At 32.8% G+C, this 27912-nt stretch overlaps 3 protein-coding genes across 3 annotated transcripts; all 3 read right to left on the bottom strand.

Annotated features, from left to right (window-relative positions):
* Positions 1–1419: 1419 nt before the first annotated feature.
* Positions 1420–7314, bottom strand: LOC114164467 (DNA ligase 1). The gene is made up of 9 exons (XM_028049154.1): positions 7049–7314; positions 6845–6950; positions 5972–6276; positions 5761–5866; positions 5308–5670; positions 4973–5049; positions 4765–4889; positions 2764–3042; positions 1420–1698 (listed from the first exon to the last, which is right to left on the bottom strand). Exons 1-9 carry the CDS (start codon positions 7147–7149, stop codon positions 1679–1681), a joined length of 1482 nt encoding a protein of 493 aa, XP_027904955.1. The 5' UTR covers positions 7150–7314; the 3' UTR covers positions 1420–1678.
* Positions 7315–15829: 8515 nt separating this feature from the next.
* Positions 15830–21554, bottom strand: LOC114196237 (general transcription and DNA repair factor IIH subunit TFB4). Its single transcript, XM_028086819.1, has 11 exons — positions 21444–21554; positions 21291–21379; positions 20947–21217; positions 20782–20828; positions 20167–20204; positions 20039–20084; positions 19807–19860; positions 19644–19712; positions 17867–17943; positions 17251–17346; positions 15830–16170 (listed from the first exon to the last, which is right to left on the bottom strand). The coding sequence occupies exons 1-11, from the start codon at positions 21472–21474 to the stop codon at positions 16110–16112; spliced, it is 879 nt and encodes a 292-aa protein (XP_027942620.1). The 5' UTR covers positions 21475–21554; the 3' UTR covers positions 15830–16109.
* Positions 21555–22483: 929 nt separating this feature from the next.
* Positions 22484–25105, bottom strand: LOC114195994 (lysM domain-containing GPI-anchored protein 1-like). The gene is made up of 5 exons (XM_028086464.1): positions 24160–25105; positions 23943–24060; positions 23614–23775; positions 23472–23503; positions 22484–22938 (listed from the first exon to the last, which is right to left on the bottom strand). Exons 1-5 carry the CDS (start codon positions 24809–24811, stop codon positions 22655–22657), a joined length of 1248 nt encoding a protein of 415 aa, XP_027942265.1. The 5' UTR covers positions 24812–25105; the 3' UTR covers positions 22484–22654.
* Between the last annotated feature and the right edge of the window lie 2807 nt (positions 25106–27912).

Raw genomic sequence — 27912 nt, 5'->3', positions numbered from 1 at the left:
GGGGAAAATTGGAAAGTACGAGATGCAAGTTAAATGGTATTTTTAGAATTTAGTGTAGATAACGAGTCATTCACTACAACTTTTTTTTATCACCAAGTTAACAGGTGCAAAGTTTTTTATAACCATATTATTGGTATGGATTAGCTACCAATTTTATTAATAATATGTATAAAAAAAAACCGACTAGTCATTTTTAGTGAAATTTCTTTTTCCAACCTCCTTTTTATCCATTTAAAATATTCAAATTCAAGATCTGGATTAAAGAAACCAAATCCAATTTCATTTGAACCAACAACTTTTTAAAAACGTTATAAAAAAAAATATTTTAAAGAATCACAATCTAGATACACATCTTAAATAAACAACCCATTAGTTAACAACTTATCTTCGTGAGTTAAATATTTAGATGTTTTGATAGATTAATTATTTCTTTTAATGATAAAATCGTAATTTCAGATAAGAAGTTTTATACACGCTTGCATTTAATAAACTTCTAAGAACATTTAAAAAGGTATTAATAACTACTTAAAAATATTAAAATTATAACTGTCTTCAAAAATATCCTCACGTCATTCCCAAGAATCAAGCTTCACATTCTTGCTTAATATAAACTCGACCCATGACGCCTGAACCATTGTTTTGTTACTACGTTAAAAGACTTGCAAGTGCACTTGTATCAATAAAAAAAAAACATTTCATAAGATCAAATACTCTGTTTTGCTTTAAATGTTCATCTCCTTACCGTTTTTTCTCTATTCCAACGATTATACGCTATTAAATCAATAGTTTTTTTATTATATAAATGATGCTTATTTGACAGCATGTAAAGTTTCTCTAGTTCCATATGAAATTAATCAATTAATCAATCAAATACATGTTAAGAATTAGTTCCATATCAATGATTTCAAATGAAATTTAAGCTACCTTTTTCAGTCATGTTAAGAATTTTTATGCTGGTCAGTCTTGTTGATTTTTCTTTTCGAAAATGATAACCCAAAGTAGAATCCGACCAAAGCTCACTGAAAGACAAATAATGTCCATTGTTGGCAACTCAGAAATCAAGGCGCCCTGGCAAATACTCTAATCCAAAGAGCCAAAAAATACAGTCCAAAACGAAGTCAAACTACATAAACGGGATCCACCATCTGGGTTCAAATTTGATGTTATAATTTAAAATGAAATAAGATTTTTCTCAAACAGAAATTATGGACTTTAACAAAGAAGTTGAAGTGAAGTGAGGGTGCGCAAAGTTGTATCTTTCAAACTAATCTAATGATTTAAACAATTCAATTTCATCTGAATTCTCAGGTTTAGCTTAAGTGTGGACCTAAAAGCAAGATAAACAGAACTTGGACAAATATCAACAGACGACCATGCTGCCACCTATGGTTGAGATATGGTAATCTATCTGTAAACGTGTTTCCTAGGGGAAATCAAAATATACTAAATTAAAACCAATACTGTCAAAACAGAAGTACCTATCAACTGCCAAGGAAGAAACTAAATTAATACTTCTGCAACTAGCAACAAGTACTGGCCATTATCACACTGATATTTTGGAACAACAGAAAATAAAAGGGTAGAAGACCAAACACACTACAAGACATTACATTATACATCATCACCTCCTAATGAATTATGAAAAAATCTCCTTGATTATTGTGGAATCTCCCCGTGTTCAATCACTGTCTTCTTCGTCTGCATAAAACAGAGAACGTTAAGGACGACCAATTCATGAAAAAGCAAAAGCCATGTAACACATCGTCACAGAGAAGATAATTCACCATGGTTTCACTAGTGCTCCGTATAGCGGAGTAATAATATTTCATCACCCACCACTATTAGAAACTTCAGGGGAAAACTTGGAAAGAGTCTTTATTTTCCTAGAGTGATTCTTCAAACAAAGATTATTTAATTGTGCTGTGATTAGCTTCCATTGTCTGTTTTGTATTCAGCATATTCAAAAGCCCGGATTTCTAATCAAAGGCCATGTTCAATCCAAGTGTCCCAGAATACAATGGTAACACGGATATGACATGTGTATCAAATACTATGCATATCCCATACGATAATATATACTTATTCCTATTTTGAAAATAACAGTATATAATAGATACAACTTTAAAATGTATAAAATTTCTTAAAATATAATAAATATATAATTGCAATTGCTGGGGTTTAAATTAAGATCATATTTCTTAGACATGGTCAACATAAATAATTGTAAATAACTGTCATCATAAAAGCATCATCGATTCATAAGATTGGACACTTCATCAATAAAGTATCTTAGAGAATAGGAAACAGATATATGACAAATTACAATATTGGTTCATCAGATATGAAGACTAATATCTCGATATTTTAAATAATGCCTTCAATATCAGATAGATATCAAATGGAACCTAAAAGGGCTGGCCCAATGCTATAAAATGTTGAAATCATTTATACCTAGTGCCAAATGGAACTTTGGTTACATGGATGATGTCGCTTTGGATACAGAATAAACTACATTGGGAGGGGGGGAATACCACTAGTATTAAGCATTGCATTCGGAAATAAATAATTCATACCAATACTATGGTTATAAGAAAACTATACCCTCTGTCGATGACAATTCGATCCTATCAAAGCAGTTAACAGCAAACTACTCAACCACAACAAAAAGTACTACAGAAAACTTGATTCCCAAATCTATGATATCTGACATGACCAATAACTTGAAAACAGGGCAAAGCCTTAACATATTTTAAATATACTTACCATCATTAAATTCTTCACTCTGACTTCCATCATCGTCAGCTTCTTCGCTGCCACTATCCTCTTCCTCGTCTTCTTCATCCTCTTCATTATCATTGTCTTCGTCATTATCACCACCTTCAGCCCCGTTGCCACTAGTTTCAACTGGAACCTTGGGCTTTGGAGGTGGAGGAGCAATATAACTACTTGTTGACCTTCTACGAGAACTTGAAACAATATTACTTACGTCAATACCCTCAAGTTCTTTGGCTCTTGCCTTCTTCCTTTTTACTTCCTTGATTTCTGAGTAAGTGAGTAAACATCAGAAAAGTGGAAATAGTAGCCATTAAATCAAAGCCTGACATATCTACTGCTCAATGTAATACCGTTATGTCCTAATAAACAGGGAAGATTACACCAACCCAATCTCCTCTGAGGTTGAGTGAAATTACAATACCTTCCATCTGCTTTCAAGATATTAGGCATTTTACATCCAAGATATAGTGGCGTGCAGCCAGCCCAGAAACTGTGATATCAATGTAATACATAACAAGATAGCCGCTATTCTGAATTTTTTTTTGGTCATAATTATGATTTAATTTATGGTATATTGGATGTTATACTTTAAATAGTTTATTGCGCTTTCTCTTATTATTGTTGTTTAGTTAATTATATTTTTAGTGCTATTTGTGTTTAATTTAAGATATTTTGTAATGTTTTAGTTAGTTTTTATTACTATCATTACTTATTTAGTTTAGTATCTTATATGTTATGCTTCAAATAGTTTATTACATTTTTATATACTTATATCATTAGTTTATTTATTATATAATATGCTATGCTTTATTAAAAAACAGAAAGATACGCTAAACTAGACTCAAGAGGAGCCCAACAAACCAAAAACAAAAAAAAAGGAGAAAATCACTTAGGAGTGTTTGGGCCCATTGGCCCAATTCTAACATTTTCTTTGATATAACCCTAAGGCCCGGTTCTAACACTCCAGCAGCTCATCGCAGTCAGTCTCTCATCGTGAAAGTTTAGACAGCAAAGATGGAGAGCAAAACACAGCTTCGCAGCGACAAAGAAAGAGGGTAGAAGTATCGAATGGAGAAGAGGTAGAAGGGCAGTAGCAACAAAATAGTTTGAGGGAACAGCACAGCACTCATGGGAGTGATGTGAAAGTTCCGTGACTCTCTTCACTCCAGCCTTAAATAGCATCTACGGTAGCTGTAACACTTAACTGCACCACTCCCATCCTCCATAGCGCTGTAGTAGCACTATAGTGGGTTATTCTCAACCCTGATTAGAGTAACCTACCAAACTATAAAATTTTAAAGGACAAATACTCATTTTTAACTTTCCGTTCATTTACACTGGTAGAGGACATGTAATGCACAGGTAAAGTAGCACCTTGGTGGCCAATTGGTAATGGGTTTTAATCCGAAAATAGTCTCTTTAAGGGTAAGACTGTATACAATGACACCCTCTCATACATTCACATGGCGAGGGACGAGCCTTTTGGCACTATCATGGTACATTAGTTTTATTCAATTACACCCCCTCCATACATCTTATTCCTATAATATATTACTAGGAAAAAGTGTCCAAATTTTATTTCTGAGTTGCGATGTTATGTTTTCACTCCACAGTATACATACTGAATCAAGGCAATGCCCTAAAATGTCACGTAGCTTAATTCATTTTAAAGTATGGACAAATTATGGGACAATTTAATTTTGTTGAGAACACTAGCAAAGGTTTGTTGACAGGTTATGGGACAATTGATACAACACTAATAATTGATTTTGATTTCTCACATCTAAAAATTTATCATAACTAAACAAATACCAAGGTAAAACTAGCAAAGGTTTCAGTCGTTTGGGTTGCATGAAAGATAAGTGGACACAGCTGATAAGAACAACCCCAAGGGCTTCTTTGACAAAGGAATGCATATTTTTTTCAATCAGGATGAAATATTACAGCTGATACCCAGGGATGAAGGAATATTACTAAACATGAACTCACCCTTTTCAGATGGATTAGAAGATAATCCTTCTCTAGACAATATTTCCTCCAACTCCTTGATTAGTTGTCCTTCCCGTTTGTTTTCAGGCACTTGCTTGATCTTTTTGTAAATTGAGGGAGGAACACTGTGATACAAATATGTAACATCAAACTATCATCCTGAAAAAATATCCAGGATCATAAAAGGGAACCCAAAGACGAAAATTACCCCATTCCACATGCTTTAATGACAGACTTTAAGTGCTCCACACGTTTTCCATACACAGGGGCTGAAACCTCTTTTTTCTGTAGTTCAGGAGAAAAAAGAAAGTTATAATTCAATGAAATAAACCTCATATAGATCTTAACTAGTAGAAATTAAATAAAAAAATGTGGAGTACAGCTTCATGGAAATTCACTCACAAGGACAAGATTAATAATATAAGGGTTGTTATGCAGCAAATAGATAGTAATTTTTCAATAATTATAACTATGGCCATAACATTTCAACTTATACCAGGGGTTCCTATTGCAATCAGCACAAAAACAATAATTTAGTATGACCTTGGAAGCTTTCTCGGATGATGAATGGGACTGATCATCTTCAGAGTTTTTCCCATTATCCTCTGTATCACTGATCTCTTCTGAGGCTGCTTTAGCAGGCTTGATCCTTTTCTTACTGGACAGATCAGTCTCCTCTGCTTTCCGTTTTTTGGATTGAACAGGAGTCTTAACCTTTCCTTTAGGAACAACCTTTTTCCTAGGTTTAACTTCATCTTCCTCACTCTCTTCCTCATCAGTCTCCTTATCTGAAGTATCAGAGTTTTCTTCACTCCTGACCTTTTTAGTTACTTTGGTATCAGGTTTTTTCTTTTCAATTTTCTTAGCATTCTTTGCAGGTTCTGAAACTACAGAAGACGCTAAGACCTTCACATTTGAAAGAGACATGCTAAGCATCAGATAGTGAGTTTGTGCTTCTTATGGGCATCAACGAGACTTAAAAGATTTTTCACTCACCTCATCAAGCTGTTGACTTATAAACTTCTTATAGGGATCAAGTGTAAATTTATCAAGCTTAAGATCTTCCTCCAATTGTCGACGAAGACCAGCCATAGTGATTGACCTGAAATTAACAGTTGGTGTGCATAAATTAACCAAAGTAAGGACATGCAGTGCATCTCACAAAAAGTAATCAGAGTGATAAATAATTGAAAAAATAGCAGCATACTCTGCATTAGCCTTGATGTACGAAGATCTTTTTCTAACAGCTTTCATAATAAGGGCTTCACTTGGAACGACTTTGTTTCCATTGCCTTTATCATCCTTGGTTTCAAGTTTAGCCCTTTTTTGTTCTTTAAGAAGACCTAACACAGGAGAGTCTTCCATTTTCTCCTCATCTTCAGGGCAAACATCCTTCTCATCTTTTAATTCACGCTTTTCTTTTGGTTCTTCAGACTCTTGTGTATCTGCACCATTCTCCCCTGCCTTCTCCGATATCCTTGGGGCATCATCATCAACGACCCCTTCTAAGCACTACCAGCAATGAGGTAAAGAAAAACACATTGATATTGAGAAATAAGAACAAAACCCAAGCATTCTTCGCAACATCAGAATTCATAAAACTAAACCAATCGCAATACAAATATATTACAAAGAAAATTGTTACCGTCACTACTGGCAAATAGTAGCTGTAGTAGTAAATAATCTATTCGACACCATACTCTTGTCAATCGTACTTATACTAATAATCATAAAAACACCCCCACATTGAGGTCCGGGTTAAATAAAGAGAACGGCAATCCCTCAAGACCAAGTAAAGGCAAATGTGAATTTCACATGGTGATTGACAACCAACTTATTCAGTTACCACATGTTAACCAACAGTAGAAGAGACTCTGAATCATAGGATTTAAAAGAGAACTCTGCGACTCCAGAGCGCTTCTAATTGTAATGCGGACGAGGTTAATGGTTGGGCACTTAGGGTTGGTTATCGTGTGCATCCACTAGTGAATAACAGAAAACTATAAAGCCCTAGAAGCTTCCACTTATGCATTCTGACTATGTTGAAATTAGGGATTCGAATTGAGAAGAAAAGGAGTACCTTGAGCAAACATTGCTTAATAAATCTCTTGTGCACATCCAGAGCATACTCCTCCAATCCCAAGTCCTTCTCAAGCAATCGACGAACACCCTCGAACGTCAAAGAGCTGCATTCAAAAGGCGAAACATAAAGAACGATACATAAGATTTCAGAATAATGAGAATGAAGAAGAAGAATAAGAAGAAATAGAGAAGAGTTGCTTACTCGGATTGTTCCTTGAAGTGAGAGACGCGAGAGCGCATAGCGGTTTCAATCTGAGACTCTATATTCTCCCCTTTCTTCATCCCCTCACTGTCTTCGGCCATGTCTCTTTCTCTCACTGCAAATTCTCAACTTTCAATTCTCACTCCGCTAATTGGCGTGAAATTGCATGAATTGTATTCAAATTAGGGTACACTTTCTCAGTACTGTGTTCGTAACAACAGAGCTTCTGATGTACCCCAGTGGATGGATACGTATGCTTCTCCTATGTCACTAATTATTTAATTCTCAAACTTTCTCCCACTTTTCTTTTATTTTGCTATTTTCTCCTGATTTCTATGTGAGGACTTAACCCATTGTTCTATCTTTAAAAAAATAACTTTTATAACTCTCAAATTAATTACTTCCGAATTTTATGTTAAAAAAAATTATCAATGAATTATTTTTTTTCAAAATCTCAACTATTTATCAATGAATTTTCTCTAGCGTGTTTTTCTCTCTTTTCTAAAATTTTGATATATTTTTTAATTTATAGGTAATATAATAAAAAATAATAAAATTATTATTATTATTATAAAAATAAATATAAATAATTTTTACAATTTATTATAGATCAAGTATTTATCTTATAAATAATATTTTTATTGTAACTATTTATTTTAGTTTAAAAAACAATTAAATTTTAAAAAAAATCAAATCAAAAATATTAAAATAAAGAATAAAACTAATAAATATTTTTTTAATCTTATCATTATTATCATGATCATCATCTTTATCTAAATTTTCTCTTTAAATAATAAATTTTAAATTAAAATAATTACATTAACATCTTTATAAAAGGCATTGGTGTCTTGTCTTTTTCATATACAGTGAGAATCCCAAAAATTTATTATTCAGAAAACTCTTTTCTTTCCTATAAACAAACATAGCTCTCCAAACAAATTTTCTTTTTCATCCAAAATTTTGAATTAGCTTCCATCCTTTCTAAAGAATCAACACGGCTGAAGTAATCTACACAAAGAATCCTATCAAAACCCTCAATCAATTTCTCTTAATGGTGAGTTCGAAAATTTTACCCATTTTCTAAGAGCAACCTATTTTCCCTTACATGCAAGGCCATATTCAATTTCATGTCGCCTCTTTCCTTCTTAACTAAACCCTCTCTCTTTATGATCCTGAAAATTTTGCTTTGATCGTTCTTAATTTTGTAGATAGTAATTTTTGTGTGTGATGTTGTTTAAGGGATGAGAATAGAGTTAGATAAACTTTATCATTAAGGGAAGCTAGTCCTTTATAAATATAATTGAATGGTTTGCATGTTTTCTTCTTCTTCTTTTTTAATAAATTTGTTAAATGGATTGAGAACAATGAGAAAGAATGAGACCAATGACATGGAGATTTATTTTATTACCATTATTGAACTTGATAATACATGTGATCTTCTTAAATGGGTTCTACGAAATAAATGAAGAAATTTTATTGTTGAATGTGATTATAGGGAGAGTTTATATTGAATTTATATTGTATTGTGAATGATAATGGAAAGATATTGAGAGAGTGGGTTATGTTGGACTTATATATCCTATTATGTGAGTTGTTAGTTGGTTTGAGTGATGATGGAAAGGTATTGAGAGGGTAGGTGGTGTTGGGTTTACATATATGTGATTTGAGCAATTGGTTGGTTTGAATTAGTTAGATATCTATAATTAAACTGGATTGATTATGAATCATGAGAATGTGTTGAGAATTATTAGACTTGTATAATTGAATTAGAGTAAAATGAGGGTATAGAATTAATGCTTTGAATTATATGTGGTACTGATATGGATTGATGGCATGAGCTTGCAACCATTATAAGACTTTGACTTGTTAGAATAGTGATTTATAATTTACTATATAACTATTCTTTTCATGCCACAAACTGTAATAATGATTGTATTAAGCTATGATGGTTAATGTAAGAATGTTTGTGAAAATTTGTGTGATATTAATAATCAAATTAGTTATTTCCAAGGAGAATGCTAATCTATGATGAGTCAAAATGTATTGAAATGAGATTTGTTATATGAGATTATACTGACTCAATTAGTATCCAACTCAAATATAGAGGAAGATATCTAAGTGGGAAGAATGGAAGAAATATTACAAAGATGATGAATTGTAGTTTAAGAAAAATGTATTAAGTTCCCTAATTTATATTTTGAAGTATTCATGAATTCATTTTAAATGCATTTTTTAGTATTTCATTATCAAATATAAAAAATATAAAATGTAAATTTATTTTGAAATACCTTATTTTCGAATATAAGTTTTGGTTGTTACATATAAAATAAATAAATAAATAATTACAATAAAATTATAAACTATATAAAACACTTTTTTTTTTATTTTACTCTTTAAATTAAAATATTTTAAATTAAAAGATGAGCATTAATAATTTGACATCATTTCTATTTAAATAATTTTTTATTTGAGATTTTTTCTTAACTCGGTTACTATTTTACAACTAAAACACGTACATATAATAAATAAATTATATGCAAAATAAATAAAAATTATTTACAAAAAAATTATAAAAATTATATATTTTTACTTTTATATACTTATAGTAAAAAATTATTATTTTATTATAAAAATAATGAAATACAAATTTATACATTATATAAAAGATAATTTTCTGTACATAATTTTTTTTTATATATATAGACCTTTTAATAACGATTTTTTACATTAAAATAATTGTATTAAAAAGTGATCCGTTTTTCTAAATTTAAATATTTTTTATTTAATCATTTTTTTCAATTTAACACTTTTTTAAAATAAATAATTACTTATAATAAATTATTAATTATAAAATAAATAAAAAACTATTTATTTTATTTTTATAATTATAATAAAAAAATTACTTAATAAATAAAATACGAGATAAAATATATATAAAAAAGAAAATATTTTTATATAACATATAAAATATATATATATATATATATATATATATATATATATAATGTATTGCATAACACATGTTATTCTTGAATTTTTCGTTAAAATTTTAAAAATACTTAATTAAAAAGTTCTTTTGTAATATTATTGTATATTTTTAGCGTTTTACGTAAATTAAATTTAAATACTTCTTTTATAATATCATACATTTTGAGTTTTATTTATTTTTAAAAGATATATACGATAGCAAAGATTAACCAAAATATATGAGCCTATGCTTAAATTACAAAGAGTCTGGGATAATTAAAAAGCCTCAGACAATTTCTCCTGCGACATAAAAAAATGAGTATTAAGGTATATACGTTGAGTTGGTTGAGTGGACAAGAATAGTGTTATATGATTCATGATGGAGCAGAAAAGTTTTTACCATGAATAAATTAATAATGATTCACTAGTTTTGATTAATTGTCAGCAATTATTAAATTAAAATTTAGTGATTAAAATTTACATATTTATCAATTTTTTTCTTTATATATTCTTTTTCAACAACCATCTACTATTACCTCCATTTGAAATTAGTTAAAGATTTAAAATTATATTATTTATATTCAATAAAGAGGAGATTAAAACTAAAAAAACAAACGCAGGAAGGATTAAAAAGAAATGCAGTTTTCTTTTAGAATTAAAGAAAAAACAAAGGAAAACTTTCAAAAAAAGAGTGCTGAAAAAGGTTTTTAATCTTATTAAATGTTCTATATCATAATATATACAACGTACATAAAGAAAATAAGACAAAAAGGTAAATAATAAGAAAAAAATATACCTCATGTTCTAGAATATTACATAACAAATTTCATAGCATATTATAAAAATTCTCTTCAGAGGTTGTTTCTGTTGTTGCATACTACGATTATTTGCTTGGAGGTTCAAATAATTCATGCAGCTCAAACTTGGAAATATTGAAATGAAACAACTTTGGAGGCAAAGCTTTAGTAAAAATGTTTGTTAGTTGATGAGAAGAGGAAATTGAAAAAAGTTTCATGAGGCAAAAAAAGTAATTTCTTCCAAATAAGGTGAGAGTCTATTTTAAGTGTTTAATTTTTTCATGAAAGATGTGATTAGTACTTATGTAAAAGCAATTTGACTGTCACAATTCAAGACATAATACTTCTAAGAAGGAGCTTGCAAATCACAAGCAAATATACATGGAGCTCACAAGTAGCTGATGCAGGAGCTCAGTATTCTATCCCAGCATATGAACTAAAGATTGTGGATTGTTTATTTCTTTTCCCGAAAACTAAGGAGTTGTCAATAAAAAAAGCAGTAGTCAGTGACGGAATGACGAGCGTCAACACAAGTAACCCAATCAACATCACTAAAATCAAGTAAATGAGACGATGAATTTATGCTAAAAATGAGATCATTTCCAGGACAAGGAGAAAGACGAGAATAATCAAGAGAAAAGTAAAAATGATAAGATACCTTGAAGATGAATGGAGAGAGGACTTTGAAGAAATGATTGAATTACCAAGGCAAGCAATACCTTCATAGTCATTAAGTTAAAGAAGACGATGATAAGGACGGGTGGAGCAGCGAAGAGGTTACAATTTTATTACAGATGGTGAACTTGGGTAGGTAGGGGAGAAAGTGTAGGTGAAGAGGGATGAGGGTCAGGGGATGTGGAACATGATGTAGGATTGGGCCGAAAAATGTTGAGATTAAAGGTACAGGTGTCAACAAAATTGGATGGAAGGATGTGTTGGGAATTTGGCTCAGAATTATTAGGTTGAGAACTGATGTTTTTTAAAAGGAAAGTTGCTTCATCAAAGAAAACATTTTTAGAGAGATAAATTTCTTTATTATAAAATAAGATAACATTTTGTGTTTGTTTGGTATCCTAAAAAAACCCACGCCTAGCACAGACATCAAATTTTTGATGAGGAAGATTGGTGGAACCATAGCTCAAACAATTAAACACTTTTAAAGTGGAAAAACTTGGATTTTGTTTGTATTGTAATTCAAAAGGAGTTTTATTCGCGGTGATAGTAGATGGACTAGTTTTGGCTCTACCAGATTTCTCTAAAGTTTTTGTAGTGGAGGTGTACAGTTCAGGTTTGGGAGTGGGCACGGTGCTAATGCAGGATCGTCATCCCATAGCATTTATCAACAAAAGTTTAAGTCAACAGCAACAATCCCTGTCAGCATATGAAAAAGAATTACTCGCGGTGGTGTTTGCGATCCAAAAGTGGAGGCATTACTTGCTTCACAAACAGTTTGTAATCAAGATCAATCATAGAAGCCTTAAGTACATCTTGGAGCAAAGGTTATCAACAACTTTCCTACAAAAATGGTTGGTGAAATTAATGGAATACGACTTTATAATTGAGTATAAACAAGGTACGAAGAATGTGGTCGTTGATGCACTTTCTAGGGTGCAATGTGATGCCCTGGTGATTCACCAACCTGATTCATACCTCATGGACAAGATCAAAGCATCATGTCTAGTTGATGCAGACTTACATAAGCTCATTGTAGAACTACAACAAGACCCTTTATCTCATAGACATTATAATTGGGTAAGGGGGAACTCAAAAGGAAAGAGAGGCTAGTGATGGGCAAAGATCAAGAGTTAAGAAAATTAATTCTTACATGGTTACACTCTACAACTTGTGGAGGCTATTTAGGGCGAGACGCTACTCTCTAAAGAATGAAGGTTGTAGTATATTAGAAGGGCATGACTAATGAGGTCAAAAGATTTGTTCAATAGTGTAGTACATGTCAGAAATACAAATATGATAATGCTGCATCCCCTGATTTACTACAACCACTACCCGTTCCTGACTTAGTTTGGCAACACATTACCATGGACTTCATAGGTCTTCCCAATTCGTATAGAAAACATGTTATATTTATGGTAGTTGATAGATTGAGCAAAACTACTCACTTCATGACCTTGCAACATCCCTACCTTGCTGCAAATGTGGCTCAATGCTTCATGGATAACATCTTCAAATTACATAGGTTTCTAGCCTCCATCACGTCTGACGGAGATCCCATTTTTGTTAGTCGATTTTGGAAGGAGTTCATGGTTTACCAAGGAGTTCAGGTGCAGCTCTCTACAATCTACCATCCTCAAACATATGGTCAGACTGAAGTAGTGAACATATGCATTGAAACATACTTGAGATGTATGTGTTTGGATGATCCGAAGCAATGGTCAAAGTGGCTTCCTTTGGCGGAATGGTGGTACAACACTACGTATCACAATATTGTTAAAGCCAGCCCGTACGAGATTGTTTATGGTCAAGTTCCACCCGCCTACTTACCATATTTGCCTGAAGAGTCTAAGATTGAACTTGTTGATAAAAGTTTCCAGAAAATGGAGGAACAACTTAAGCTAGTCAAATTCCACATGAAACGAGCACAGGAGAGAATTAAATAGTTAGCTAACAAACAAACCTGAAAGATCATTTGATATTGGTGATTTGGCTTTTGTCAAGCTACATCCTTATAGGCAACTATTTGTGGCCTTTCAGAACAATGCCAAACTAGCTCCAATATTATGGACCTTGTCTTATTGTGGATAAGATTGGGGCGGTTTCCATATTTTAATCCTTGAGGACAAGGATTTGCTTAAGTGGGAGGGATTGATACAGGACTTAAAATAAATAAAGAAAATGTTAGGAAAAATTGTAATTACAAAGAGTTGTAAGGTATTTCATTAGACAATTAGAAAAGGAATATATAGCAAATATATGAACCATGGGCGGTGTTTGTTGGATGGAAAACAATTCTTGTAATCTGTGAATATTCAATACGATTCATATTCGGTTTCCATTCTACAAATTGGATTCCCTACAATCCTTGGTAGTTCTTCGAGAGAATTGATTCATCTCCTAGTTCTACTATTACATTGGTATTAGAAGTAACTTTCCAACTACGCTTCCGCCATGGTTGATAACACAAGAAATCAAGCTCACCTTCGCAATGTTGAAGAGCGTCTCAGTTCAAAGATGGAAGAAAAGTTCATGACCCTAGGCACTTCTCTACAGCAATACCTTTAGGAAATGTTTCAGCGATACGAACACCAAAAAATTGATGATTCGGGTAACAATGTTAGGCCATGTTCTTGTAATATGCGATTGGCTCGTTTGGATAATTCAATGTGAAACGTTTTTTCCATTGATCAAACACCTAACAATTACAAGGTTAGGCTCGCAGTGGTGCATTTTGAAGGGAAGGCACTTCAGTGGCATAATGCATATGTCAAAACAATAGGTTTGAATAATTTACCTTCGTGGGAAGACTATACGTGTACTTTGTTGGATCATTTTGGTGAAATCTGTGATGATCCCATGGCTGAGTTGACGCAACTTCGACAAAAAGACTTTATCACTGAATATATATCATGAAGCATTTGATGCAATTGTATCTCGAGTTGACTTGTCTCAATCACATCAACTTAGTTGTTTTCTTGGGAGTGTGAAACATGATGTGCAGATGATGGTGCTGATGTTTCAACCAACCACCATCATGAAAGCCTTTTCCTTGGCCAAAATGTACGATTCTGTCAATACTAACTCTTCTCCAACACCATCCAATCCAGTATTAAACACCCCACTATTATCAACACCATCCAATCAAGTTGACAAGTCCAAGCCACACACACAACTTACAAAATCCCTTAACATTATTCCCTTTATCATTGCTGACAAAACCAACAACTTTGATTGCATGTTATGAGTGTATCTACCTTAAGGTGTTGAACACATAGTCATTACAAGAGGCAAGTCACAATGTCTGATGACCGACTTGAGGCAGACCTAAATGTTGAGATCTTTTATGATCTCAAATTTTACTCAAAGAGGAAGTGATTAAGGCAGTAGGGAACAAATTCCTGTGGTTGCAAGGTTGAGATATTTGAACGAGAAAGAAACTGAGAAAGATGGGTGAACTTCAAATTAAAGTAAATGGACACTAGAGTTTCATTTACGAGGACTAAATATAGCCACTGTTCTATCTTTTAAAAAATAAGACATTGGTGCTAAATTATATTATATACTAGTGAACCCTTTAAGTTAACATATTAGTGAGTAATTTCTTGCGAAATTTAGTTAATGCAAATTCGTCCCAATGGCTAAAATCCAACTGAACTTTTAATATAATTTCATGTATTGATATTAAAATCAACCATTAAAATATTCTCCATTAAAACAAGACCTGTTTGAATACTTCCTTATGTCAAGCATCAAGAAACAAATGAATCAACTAGCCTTGGAGACTCGACATCTAAATCCACTTTATTTATTACAATGTCTTCTATACCTTTTAATATAGTCTTGTAGACCTTCTACAATACAACAAAAATTCACCATAACTCATCATGAAGCATTGGATGCTCTAAAATTAGGGATGGCAAAACCGGCCGACCCGACCCATTTTGGACTAGTCCACCCAACCCGTTTTGAACTGACCCACCTGTGACTCGCCAAAAACAGGTCGAGCTAACCCACAGGCTAACCTTTTTTTTTAATTTTTTTTAATTTTTTTAACTTTTTATAAATTTTTGTTTATAAATCTATTATATATATAAAATTATTTATATAATATAAAAAATATTATTTTTAATTATTTTTAATTTTAAACATAAAAAAATTAAAAAAAAAAACGGGTTGACAGGCTGACCTGTTTTGGTCCACTAAACTGGTGGGCTAGACAGGTCGGATTACAACGGATTGACGGGCTGAAAATTTTAACCCGACCCACCCTTTCTTTGGTGGGCTGGCGGACCTGGTCTATTTTGACATCCCTATGTAAAAGAGAAGAACTTAGCCAACATACTGAACATAATCCAAATCATCGATTTCAACAGCAAATGAAATTATCATATAAAATGCCTTTTATGCAGCCCCAATATGAAGAGATCCTGTTAAGCAATTAATGAAACTTTCAGATCGATGATCACTTTTATAGGCCTGCAATAATTACACAACGAACTTCAGTTTCCCACCAAGACAGACGGGAAATAAATTTGACGCCAAAATTTCATTATGCCACGTGTATGAAGAGAACTTAAATCGATCAGCTCTCATGGTGTGACAAAGTACGCTGCGCACCCAATTCACGCCTTTCTTTTCCTGTTAGCTGCTGAAGCATCTAGTTGAGCTTGACCAAATACAGACCTGCAGAAGTGAAAAAACAAAACATAACAAATAGGCAAATTATAAAAATGCAGCGTCAACTGATCAAGTTTCCATTCAACATCCTGAATGTTGTTTCCGTCTAATATGCATTCACATTTGTGCTTCTCTTTTCTATTTTTTTTAACATTCTTGTGTAACCAACTGTGAAACTTCAACTCATGATTAACAGAACTTGATTTTCTATTTTCAAACTACCAGACGCACAACAATTTATCTATCACATATTTCAAGACTGCTGCTTTTGACTAGTCTTTCTATATTCTCATTAAATTACATCCTCCTGGATGATAAATTCACAAGGAACTTATTTTTCCCTTAAAACTCTCAAGCATGTCAAAAGTTTCATTTCAGATCTCACATTCTAATTTGCTTTAGAGATTAGAAATAACGAGCATACTGCATATACAAGTTTGAATTGACAAACTTAAACATGAAGAAAAGCAAGTATAGTCAGGACATTCATCTACCAATAGAGATCCGATGGCAAACTAGTACATGGCTAAACTTTGTATGCTAAAAACTACTATTGAATTCATTAACAAGTTTTTATGTGATGAAAAAAATTTATCTTTCAGTAACAAATACGGTCCATAGACTAAATTTTAACTTTCTTTAAAAATGAACACGGTTGAACATAATACAAAATATACATAGCACATGCCGATTCTTGCTTCAAGAGAACATTGGGTCTGTATTATCATGAGATCATTCAAATAGAGGGCTGAAAATTTCACATTAATCAGCTGGGTTTGTCTTCCTCATCTCATAGCTATTCCTGACATGCTAAACCCTATATGAGACACAGTCTTTCCCCTACGGCTATAAAAATCAGCTAAAGAGAGAAACTGATAATTGTATCAAATTATCTAAAAAGTAACAGCAGTCTGATAATAAACTAGTAAAGTAATACAATTCAAAAGAAAGAGTTCTGTAAAAGTTGAACCGATTGCTACTCTGCTAACTAAATAATGAATATCTACACCCATTTGATCCATAACATGTGGAGGAACTGTATGGAAACAGAATGAAAAAGGCTAAGTTGAGGAAATAAACACTTACCCACAGGTTGAACACTTATCATGATGCTCACAGAATATGGACAAGCATACAGAACATACGAATCCCATGTCAATTGTTCGCTTATGGCAGAAGCACCTGCACAATTCATACAATTTAGGAGTAGGACTTCAACACACACAACTTGTAGATAGCCAATTCTACAGTAAATGAAGAAGATTGCCATGATTAAAATGCAAGACTAAGTACTTTAACACACTTTGTTTAAATCCACTAAAATTACATTAAATATATCATCCATCCAAAGAAATCCAATGCTCGGTGCGAATAATTTTAACAATGTACTAATCCGTAACAAGGAGGTAAACTACAAATGTCCCTTGGTTATGTGTTGATATTAAATGAATTTAGGCTTTAAAAGTTGGGTTAGTGATCGCATAAATTGTTGTCTTGTTTACAAAAACAGAGTCTTCAACCGATCACAAATTCAAAAGGGAAGACAAAAAAAAAAGAATAATTGGAGAAAAAAACAAGTTTAAAGATAACTGGTTTTGTCCGAATGTTTGTAGTTACAGAAGAGAAAGAAGAAACAGAGAGGGAAAGAAAATGAAAATACAAAAAACATAAACAGGAAAAGATTAACTATGGAAAAACTTACGATGCACGAAAATCCACACCCACAGATTTAGGAAGCCTTAAAAATGCACGAGAATGTAAATCAGTTGCAAAAACTGTCTGCATACACAAGGTTAGATTAGTGTCAGAAGTAAGACAAAAGGTAAAATTGAAAAGACATAATTCAAACCTGATTTGAAAAAGAATGATAATTTGTTTATTCCCTTTCATAAACCAATCTTTTAAGTTTCAGGTAATGATTTATTTCATTAGGTTTTCACTTTTACTACATTATTTGGTTGCTGATTTGCTTCCCTAGAAGAAAACAACAAGTTAATTGCTTCATTCTGTTTTAGGAACTACATACTCAATAAAACAAAACCTAAACTTGACCAGTTAGAACCCTAAAAGAAAATTAGACCAAAATTTAGCATATCACCTACCCATGCCCATATCAAAGAGATATAAAAAATAAGAAGGCGTAGGGAGAGCATGTAGACATGACAGAGAAAGAGGAATGAGCTGATTGTGTAATGGGTTGGAACAGATAGAAGAGGGGAGGTATGAAGATAATCATTGAGTTTGATTTGCACAGTGTGTGCATAAGCCCTTTGTAGAAGTTTAACCCTGTGGTAGCGCAATACTCATTCCACTGTTAAGCCAAGTAACTAGGACTGTGTTTGCCCACTTTGCACACAACACCAAAATACCTGATTTTGAAAGATTTTCCAACATTTATGCTGACCCAAAAAGGACCTCACCACCACTAAGTAGTTTGTACCAGACCAATATGATGTAACCACCTATCTTGAGGAGCAACCATGAAAGAAAGAGCTCCAGTCCCACACTATAAAAAACTTGTATTATCAAATAGATTTTTGCCAATAGATTTAAGGACATATTTGTTTAATAGCAACTAGCTGTGTCATCAAATTTTAAACTGATTATGTCTGTAAAACAACTTCCTCACCGGAAAGAAGACATACAACAAAAACATAAGAGCATGCCAGTCATTTTTCTTGCAGGTCTTTTAAAGTCATCGAGGTTAGTAACTTATTTCACAATGATGCCAATCCTAATGTGAGAAAAAAGTTTTCACCAACCCTAAAGCAGGGAATGAAGGTGACACAGCCATGATTTCAGTCCTTGTTTTATTGACAGATTTAAGCAACACACCAGTATCAGCAATATATATTGTGTCTCACCATCTCAGATGTCTCCATACCACAAATAAATCTTTTAAATTGTATATGATACATGGTTGCAAAACAACTTCTTAACAATTGCATTCAAGTCGGTGTATGGACTTTAAGGAAGTGACATGCTTCTATGAATCTCAATTTATGGATTATTTTCCCTGTCTTCCAGGTTTATAGACGGGGTTTCACTGAGGAGATACAAACACCAATGAGACTTGAGTTCAACCACATAAGACATTGACACTACTCTCAACCAAAAACCTTAAGACAATGAGTTTATGGGTCTTTATCCTTATATAGTACTCTACTTTCTCATTTCTAACCAATGTGAGACTTAAACTCACACTTGGATTCCTAACAACAGAATTAGAAGAAAAGTATTATATCCCCATAAACCATAGTTGAATTCAAGTTTCAACAAAAAGATAAAAGGGAGGACTGTTTTGGCATTACACAAACAAGGGAGATGAGTTTGGATTTTGGTGAGGAGAGGCCAGAGCCACTAATATTTGGTGACCACGGCTTTCTCAATGGTAAAATTACAGCATTGACTGACTAGCAAAAAAACTATACTGCAAGACACACCAATGCTTAAAAACAGACAATTAAAAACAAGCTTACTGAAAGATATTGATAAAGCCCGTCCAGTTGAGGAGGCTTGTAATATATTCCACCAGTTATGTATGAAGCCTGTCATTCATAACACAAGAAGTGACCATATTCAGTTAAACATATTCTACAACTGCAACATCAACTCATTCAATGTGTGTGCGTGCTTTATTACCTGCTGGAGGAATGCAGAGTTGTTGGAGCCAATATAACAAGAATCTATAGGAACCTACAATATAAAATGTTACTTGGACATAAATACTAGTTTCAAATAAAAATACAAACAATCTTCATGCATTAGCTAAACAAATATATTGCTCAAAGATGCCTGACTACTTAACAGTCTCTTGCCAAGAAAAAAGCCAAAGTTTGAAGAAGAAAATTAAAGGCAAAGATTCAGTACATACAGTAGAACGCTGTGCAGAGAATATTGCATTCATGATTGCCACATACCTGAAAAGGATAGAAGGTTTTATTTATAGTGAAAGGTCAATGCAATATTAAATATATAGAAGGTAAAGATTGTGAGTCACACTGTTCTGGTCCATCGGCAGTCCCTTGCAAACATAAAATCTGTTCATAAATCAGTAAGTAGGTAAAATAGCAATTATTTATAAACAAAAAATTGGAAACAAAAGCCAAAATAAAAGAAAAACAACAAAACTGGAGATTGGCTGAAAAATACAAGATTACTGAAACATAAACAGCCAAAGATAAGACAAAACATGTAAACGAGGTAGCAGCAGGAGTTTTCAAAAATTGTCTTGAGTTTATTGTAGCTCAAAATCAACTAGATATTAAAATAATAACTTGTAGTATCCAACTCAATTTTAGCCATGGAAAAGTTTACAGAGGAAACAAAACCTTAAAGCTTTCTCATATTACAAACAAGCAAAAACAAAAAGTAAATGGCATATTTAGCATGAATGAAACTTCCAGTACCAAAAAGAAGAGTGTAACAAAGTGTAAGTCCCGCAATAGCAACATTAGATGACGGAAAAAACAAGCATATCATTTGCAAAGTCTAATATCAAACTCATAGGAATCCCCATTAATCATAGTTGGCTAACAGTTCCAGTGGCCGTTGCAACTCATCACCACATTCAAGTAACTACAAAATGCAATATCAAATTGACGCATAAACACATACCCGAGGCTGCGGAGGCATGGGTCCTAAACGAAAAGCTCTCTGTATATCTGACAATCCAATCAGGTAAAACAAATAAAAGGTAGAGCTTATTAGCAACATAAGGTGTTTTCAATTTCATAAGCGTGAATCCAAAGAACTTGGAAACTGAATCGGCGATAAGGATACAACAAAGCGCCATGGACAAGGAGCCCGATAAGAGCGAAGAAGGCACGGTTCCCGGTTTTTGAGAAGCGTCTAATTGCCGGTCCTTAGCGAGAAACTCGTTGAGATTGTGGAGTAGGTTGGAATAAAGCGCGGGCATTGTACCGGTGGTGGCACCGTGGCTCCGTTCGGAAGAGGAATCGTAAACATAGGCGCAGGAGTTGCATCCAGTGGCGATGACGATGACCTGGTTGAGCTGGCCGAGGAGCAGGATCGAGTTGAGAAAGGCGAGTACCTGGGAAATGAAACAAGAACATTGAGATTGGAACGGAACGGGAGTGGTGAAGTGGTTTGGGAACGGAAATTACTTGGGAGAGGAACTCGGCGAAGGGGAAGGGGAAAGTGGCCCAGAAGAAAGGATTGGTGTCTAGCGTCACAACCAGAAGGCTCACATCGTCTGCAACGAAAGCATGGTGAGTGGAGAGAATAAGAGAATAAGAGATTGAGAGAGTACACAGAACCTGCGTAGATTTTGGAAGGTGCAGAAGGCATGGTGTGTGTGCTGGTGCTGTGTCCCTTCAACTGCTTTTGCTTTCACTTTCAATTCATTTCTTGGCAGCTCATGTTTTATTGGAGCGCATACAATAAAACATCCCGGGCTTCAGGCCCAAATGCCATTTTCCTAATAAAATAGTAACAAATAAAAATATGGGACTAATTTTAGTTTGGTCAAGTGTTTTTAAAATTTTGGATTCTATTTAGATTCTAGTTTTTTTTTTAATTCTATAAAATGTTTTGATCTTATTCTTTATGACGAATGTTATTAGATGTGATACTTTGGAGAAGAGACAAAGTGAAGGTAAAACAAAATAGGAAAAGAAAAAAAAAAGTTGAGCATAAGTCCAAATTGGATCATGAATTAAATTTAATGTTTAACCCATGTATTTCTCTATGCAAGATTAGATCAAACTTAAGAAATTGAAGGATTGATTTTATAAGCCTTTTGGAATTCGGTAGTAGGTTATAAAACTGGATTTAATTTATGTTAAAGCCTAAGTATTACTTTTCATCTAGTAAGCTTATACTATAACTAGTTAAGTAATATATATATATATATATATATATATATATATATATATATATATATATATATATATATATATATATATAATAAATTTAAGCTTGTAATATCAATATGTTGAAATTAAATTCTAAAAAATGCGTATTCTTTCTTACCAAAAAATTAATTTGTGTTCTTTCCTGTAACGGTGTGAAGTTCAAAAATGTCCCATGGTTATTAGATTTGTCAGCTGAAATGTCACTATTTCAGTAACATGTGTTTTCGTTCTTATTTGCATTATAAAGTTACACTCCTAAATTGGACCATGCTACAGAAAAATGTTATCAAATATCCAAAGGTATTTAAGATCGGGGAGAAACCAAGAATGTTAATTAACTTGGCGCTCCATTAAAAAGTTAATCACTGAATGGCGACACAGTCAAATTCAAAGCTTCTATACAGATTATACCAAGAATCACTGACAATAGTTAAACAAGATAATTAAGCAAAACGGAAAACATAAATGGCTAAGCTTGTGATGAAACCCGAAATTCCATAGTTTTCCAGATTCACGAATGAGTACAAGAGTACAGAAGAATATCAGCAACTACAAGGAGCACCCGTGACAAAGAAAGTAGCAGGCAAACTGAACCCACCACAAAATTGATAAGATTACAATGCCACGGGTATCATGAACTTTACAAGCAATAACACAAGTGCATACGTCAAAGTGGGCAATGGTTTCGCCAAGGAGCATGCAGCAGAAGCACCAGAAGAAATGCCGCTAATAGGACCATTTGCAGGAGAGAATCCTGGAAGCCCCGTTGAAGGAACCACTGAGGATATAGGCGACATAGGACCTGCTCCATCGAACAGTGGTGCTGGTGCTGGTCCAAACACTGTGTCTTTTGCAACCGTGGTAGGTGGGGCAACAAGAGGAGGAAATTCCTGTGGACCTGCAACATCATTTGAAATATGTTTATAAGACTTTTCAGGGAATACAAGGTATCTTTGTGCCACCAAGTTCTCTTTTGGGGGTGAGTTTCATTGGAGTATGTTAAATTAGGAACTGCAACTGGAACATCCCTGATGATCCATCAGTTTAGTCCCGATAAAAATGCTACACAACATCAAACCTAACTAAATTTTAGTTCTGCAAATAAAGTTATAAACTCAAAATTTGCATGGACATCCATCGTTTGTATATCTCTAACATGAAACCAAATTAAGAATTTCAGATATTTAAAGTTGTTATATACTCAGAAACAAGGCATGCTTGGCCCAAGTGGCTAAATAGGAGATGCAATGCTCTTTTGTCATCTTAGAATTTGAGTTTACAAATTTTAACTCCAAAAGTAAGTTCAAGAGGTAGGAGGTCCCTTTCCTTCGACTTATGTACATTGTTTTTGTCATATCAACACATCTCAGTAAATAAATCATTCAAAATAAAATGCATTATGCATTTGAGCTGTGTTTATGTAACACTAACCCGGACATCGAGGCTGAAGAGAAGGGGACAACCTGCAAGACGAAAACAGAAATTAAGCAAGCTTAAACTCAGAATAGTACAACAAAATACACAATGTAGAAAAGCTAGGTTAGAACCACATGTGCAAAGAAAGTAAACATACGTTGTTGCTATGGTGCCATTAACAATGCCATCATAATCGCAAGAAGTAACATTGCAACCACCACTAGTCTGCTGCACTGTAACATTCCCAAGCATAAGGTTGCTGCCTCTACATTGCATGCTGGAGCAAGAAACAGCTAGAGAAGCCGGCATACAGTACAGACTACAAGAAAATTAAGAAACCATTAAACACCAGAAGAAACAGCACCTCCTCAAACACTATAGAGACCATTTTTCACTTCACACCCAAAAAGAGATTCTAGGTTATGCAGTAGTGGAAGAGGAAAAAACAAATTAAGAACAGAAAACAAACGGTTGCTTAGTTAGTACTTCAAGTTTTTCGGTCCACAGCTACACTGAACGCAGTGCCCCGCGGTAATGGCATAGCTGCCATTAGGGACAAGCAAGCCAAAATCAGAGGCGGATTTAGGAAAATTCGAAGCACATGCTGCAACACGAGAGATAGAGAGTTAGAAATCGAAGAGAAAATTATAAATTGCAGAGAAAAAAAAGGAAAAAGAAAGAAAAGCAAGCATTAGTTTATTACCGGGTATTGGAACAGCAAGGATATCTCCGTCGTTAATGGCAGTGCTTCCCATGGCATTGACATTCATCAAATCTGTAAGCGTGGTGAAGTACCTGGCAGCAATGGCAGCGAGGGAATCAACGGGGCGAACGACGTAAGAGAGGTAGATGGCGGGGAGAGAGTTGTCGGAGCCGTTGAAGCAGGTGCAGGGGAGAGGCACGACGAGGTTCTGTCCGACATCGAGGACGGAGGGGTCGGGAATGGAATTGGCCTCGCGCAGCTGGTCGGAGGAGACGAGGCCGCCGTAGACGGAGTCGGCGATAGAGGAGAGGGTGTCGGAGGGGCGCGTCTTGTAGTTGGTGGCGACGGACTTGCGAATGCCGTCGACGCAGGAGCAGGAGATGGGGATCTTGAGGAAGAGCTTGGAAGGGAGGATGTGGTGCTCGACGTCGGGGTAGGAGATGTCGATGGCATTCGCGGTGAGAAGCGCGATGGGGTCGATTTGGAAGAGCGAGGCCACTTCGGAGACTTTGAGGTCAGTGTAAAGGGTGTATCCCAGAAGCGCGTTGCATGAGTCGGAGTTGGAGCATGGCTCGATGGTGGATTTGCACAGGGCCTGAAGAAGTAACGAGAGGAACAGTGTAGCCTGCAGAAGGTGCTTTGGGTTTGGCATTCTGAAAATAGAAAGAGAGAGTGAAGGTAGTTAAGTTAAGAGGTTTAAGTTTTCAGGCAACAGGGTACAATGTGGGAAACTGATTCTAGGATGTCGGAGTGTAGGAAGAGGAAGGAGTTTAGGGTTTTTTGAGGAGTGTTCTCCCTCTCTGAGAAGTGAAGGCGCAGAGAGAAGAGTGTTGTGTTGGGTTGTGTTGGGGAGGGGAAAAGTTTCTCTTTGAAAAGCGAAAGAGAGTTTAGAGTAGAAGACAGGTGTGTTCCATAGAGCCACAACACAAGGACACTGTTTCTCACTGGTCATACTCTCATCATAGAGATTTCAACCTTTTAGTTGCTTCGCTGGACATTTTTGTCCTTCTCTCTCATAACCCAAATTAATAAAATGTGAATCCAAAAATCCACTGATTTTTTTTTTTTAAATTTTACTTACTGGAATGTCAGATTCAAAATTTGAAATGAATTATTATGGTTTTGTCCTTTGGAGCAACGAAGGTTGGGGATGTTTGGGTAATTTAGTTGTTTGGTTTTCGATAATTTAACATGTGGTGTGGTGTGGCCCGCATTGTCGAAGTATATTGGTTGGTATAGTTTGCTTTTTGAGGCGTTTGGGCAAGGAATTTTAGTTTTCTTGCTGTCTTTCTCTATGCTGATACAATACGATACCTTGGCTAATTGAGAGTCCAATGATGGAAGCAAAACTAAATTCTTTTTTAAAATAATAAAATAAAATTGGGAAGTTGATCTACGTTTTGACGTGTTTATTGATTTCTTTACTACTTCTTGCAACAGTTTTAGGGGTTCAACTGTTTTAGGTACGTCCGCTATTTAAATTTGCATAATGTAAAATGAGTGAAAAGTTTGACGATGGGAATTAGAGCAGTTAAAATTTAAATGACAGTTTAAAAAATTCATTCGATAGTATATTGGATATCTATTAGACTCTAATTGTTTGATGAAAAAGTTTAAATCAGTGGATTTGTGAAAATAAATAGAAAATAAATTTCATGTTCCTTAAAAATTATTTGAATGAAAAATTACAGATGAATTTGAAAAATTAGTCTCAAATTTCATTCGTTCAATTGTGCAACTATTTGAAGAGATTAATAATAACTTTATTTGTAACCTTCTTCTTAGTTATAACCATTATATATATTAACGTAAATATAAACCTTATCGCAGTGTATGTATTTTTTAAATATGTGTGATATTATATTAATAGGTGATAATATTATAATAATATTAAGTTAATATATAAATTAAAATTATATTTATTAAGAATAAAGTGAAATAATCATTGATAAATAAAGAATAAGAGAAGAAGTAGAGATAATCGATTTTATAAAAAACTTATAAAAATAATGATCAATTTTTAAAAATTTAATAAATTATTATATTTAAAGGGTAAAATTAGTATTTTGAAATGTGAACACAAAAAGGAGAATCCCCTTTATATATTGTTATAGATTATTATCAATAATTATATTTTTATTTTAGTATATATAATAAAATAATAATAATAATAAATAATAATAAGATATATTTATATGTATATATATAATAATTATAATTATTATTAATAACATATATTTATAATGATATTCTCCTTGATATTCACATTTTGTTTTAATTTTAATTATTATTTTATAAATTAATTATTTTATAAATAATTTATTTTTAACCGTTATTTTAAAAATTTATTTTATCTTTAATTGTTACTTTAAAAATTTATTTTGTGTACATATTATATTTTACTTATTTTACATTTAATAATTATTTTAAAAATTAATTATATATTATTTATTTATCTTGACTAAATTTCTATAAAAATAAAAAAATGTGAATACTGCATTTATTTTCATTAGTAATAATTAATAATAAAAAAATATATAATAAAAATATTAGTATAATATTTATATTTATATATATATATATATATAATCTTTTAATAATATATATATATATATATATATATATATATATTATAATAATTAATAATAACATACAATAATTAATAATATATGTATATAATAATTAATATTATTATTAAAATTTAATATTTTAAACTTATTTAAAAATTATTTATTTTTATTTTTATCTTAAGGGTAATTAGATAATTTTAAAATTTTATCTATTATAATTTTTTTTAATTTATCATATCACTCAAATCATTTATTAATTTTCACAAAATTTATTTTTAAATTTACTATCTTTACCCTCTAAATCTACATATTCATCCACTCAAATCTATTAAAATTCATCATATTCTCTCTAAATCCATTTCTTCGAAATAACGATTTCTATAATAAGAAAATTCAATTCATATATTTCCTTAGAAGCCCACAAAAATAAATTTTTAGTTTAAGAAAATATGGTTTTTAGATTGTTTTTATCCTAAAAAATCATTAGTCAAATTATTTGCAGGAAATCAGAATATATTATAAGCTTAAAAAAAAAAAATCACCGTAAAAGTATCTTGTTATTTTTATTCAACTATTTAGCGTGATGATGTATTAAAAATATTTATAACAATTTCTTTTGACCAATTACATAATCCCAATTTCAAAGATTAATCTCCATGTATAAAAATATATTTCAATTGCCAAATTCATTTCGAACAAATACCCTTTTGCTTTTGGATTGAACCAAACTTTACCAAATGATTAGTCGTGGGCATAAATTCTGTCCAGTTGGCTAAAGTTTCCCACAACCAATCAAATTTTACCTCCCACCTCGTAAAAAATTTCCCAAAAATATTTTTCGTAAAAGTAAGGGGTAATTGATTTCCGAAAAAGAATTTTCAGAATTATTTATTGTATTTTGAAAAATAGGTTTTGAAAGTGATAGGGTGCAGGAAACAAATAATATGATGCAACAATAATTATCTGTCACGACGCGAACACAAATTTAAAAATGGCACCCAACAAAATCTGGAAACGGAAGGACTTTTACAATTTCAGAGTAAAAAGGAGATTTCAAAATAAATTATGGCTATGAACCTATAAACAACTTTATTTATGTTTGTTACATATTTAGAAGAAAAAACATTTTCGAGATTACTGTTTTTAATTTATTTTAAAAAACCGAAGTTGCTATTTATATTAC

The sequence above is a fragment of the Vigna unguiculata genome, chromosome 9, assembly GCF_004118075.2.
Source record: "Vigna unguiculata cultivar IT97K-499-35 chromosome 9, ASM411807v1, whole genome shotgun sequence".
NCBI lineage: Eukaryota > Viridiplantae > Streptophyta > Magnoliopsida > Fabales > Fabaceae > Vigna > Vigna unguiculata.
Note: the sequence above shows the minus strand (reverse complement) of the source record. Positions and strands in the feature narration are given on the sequence as shown.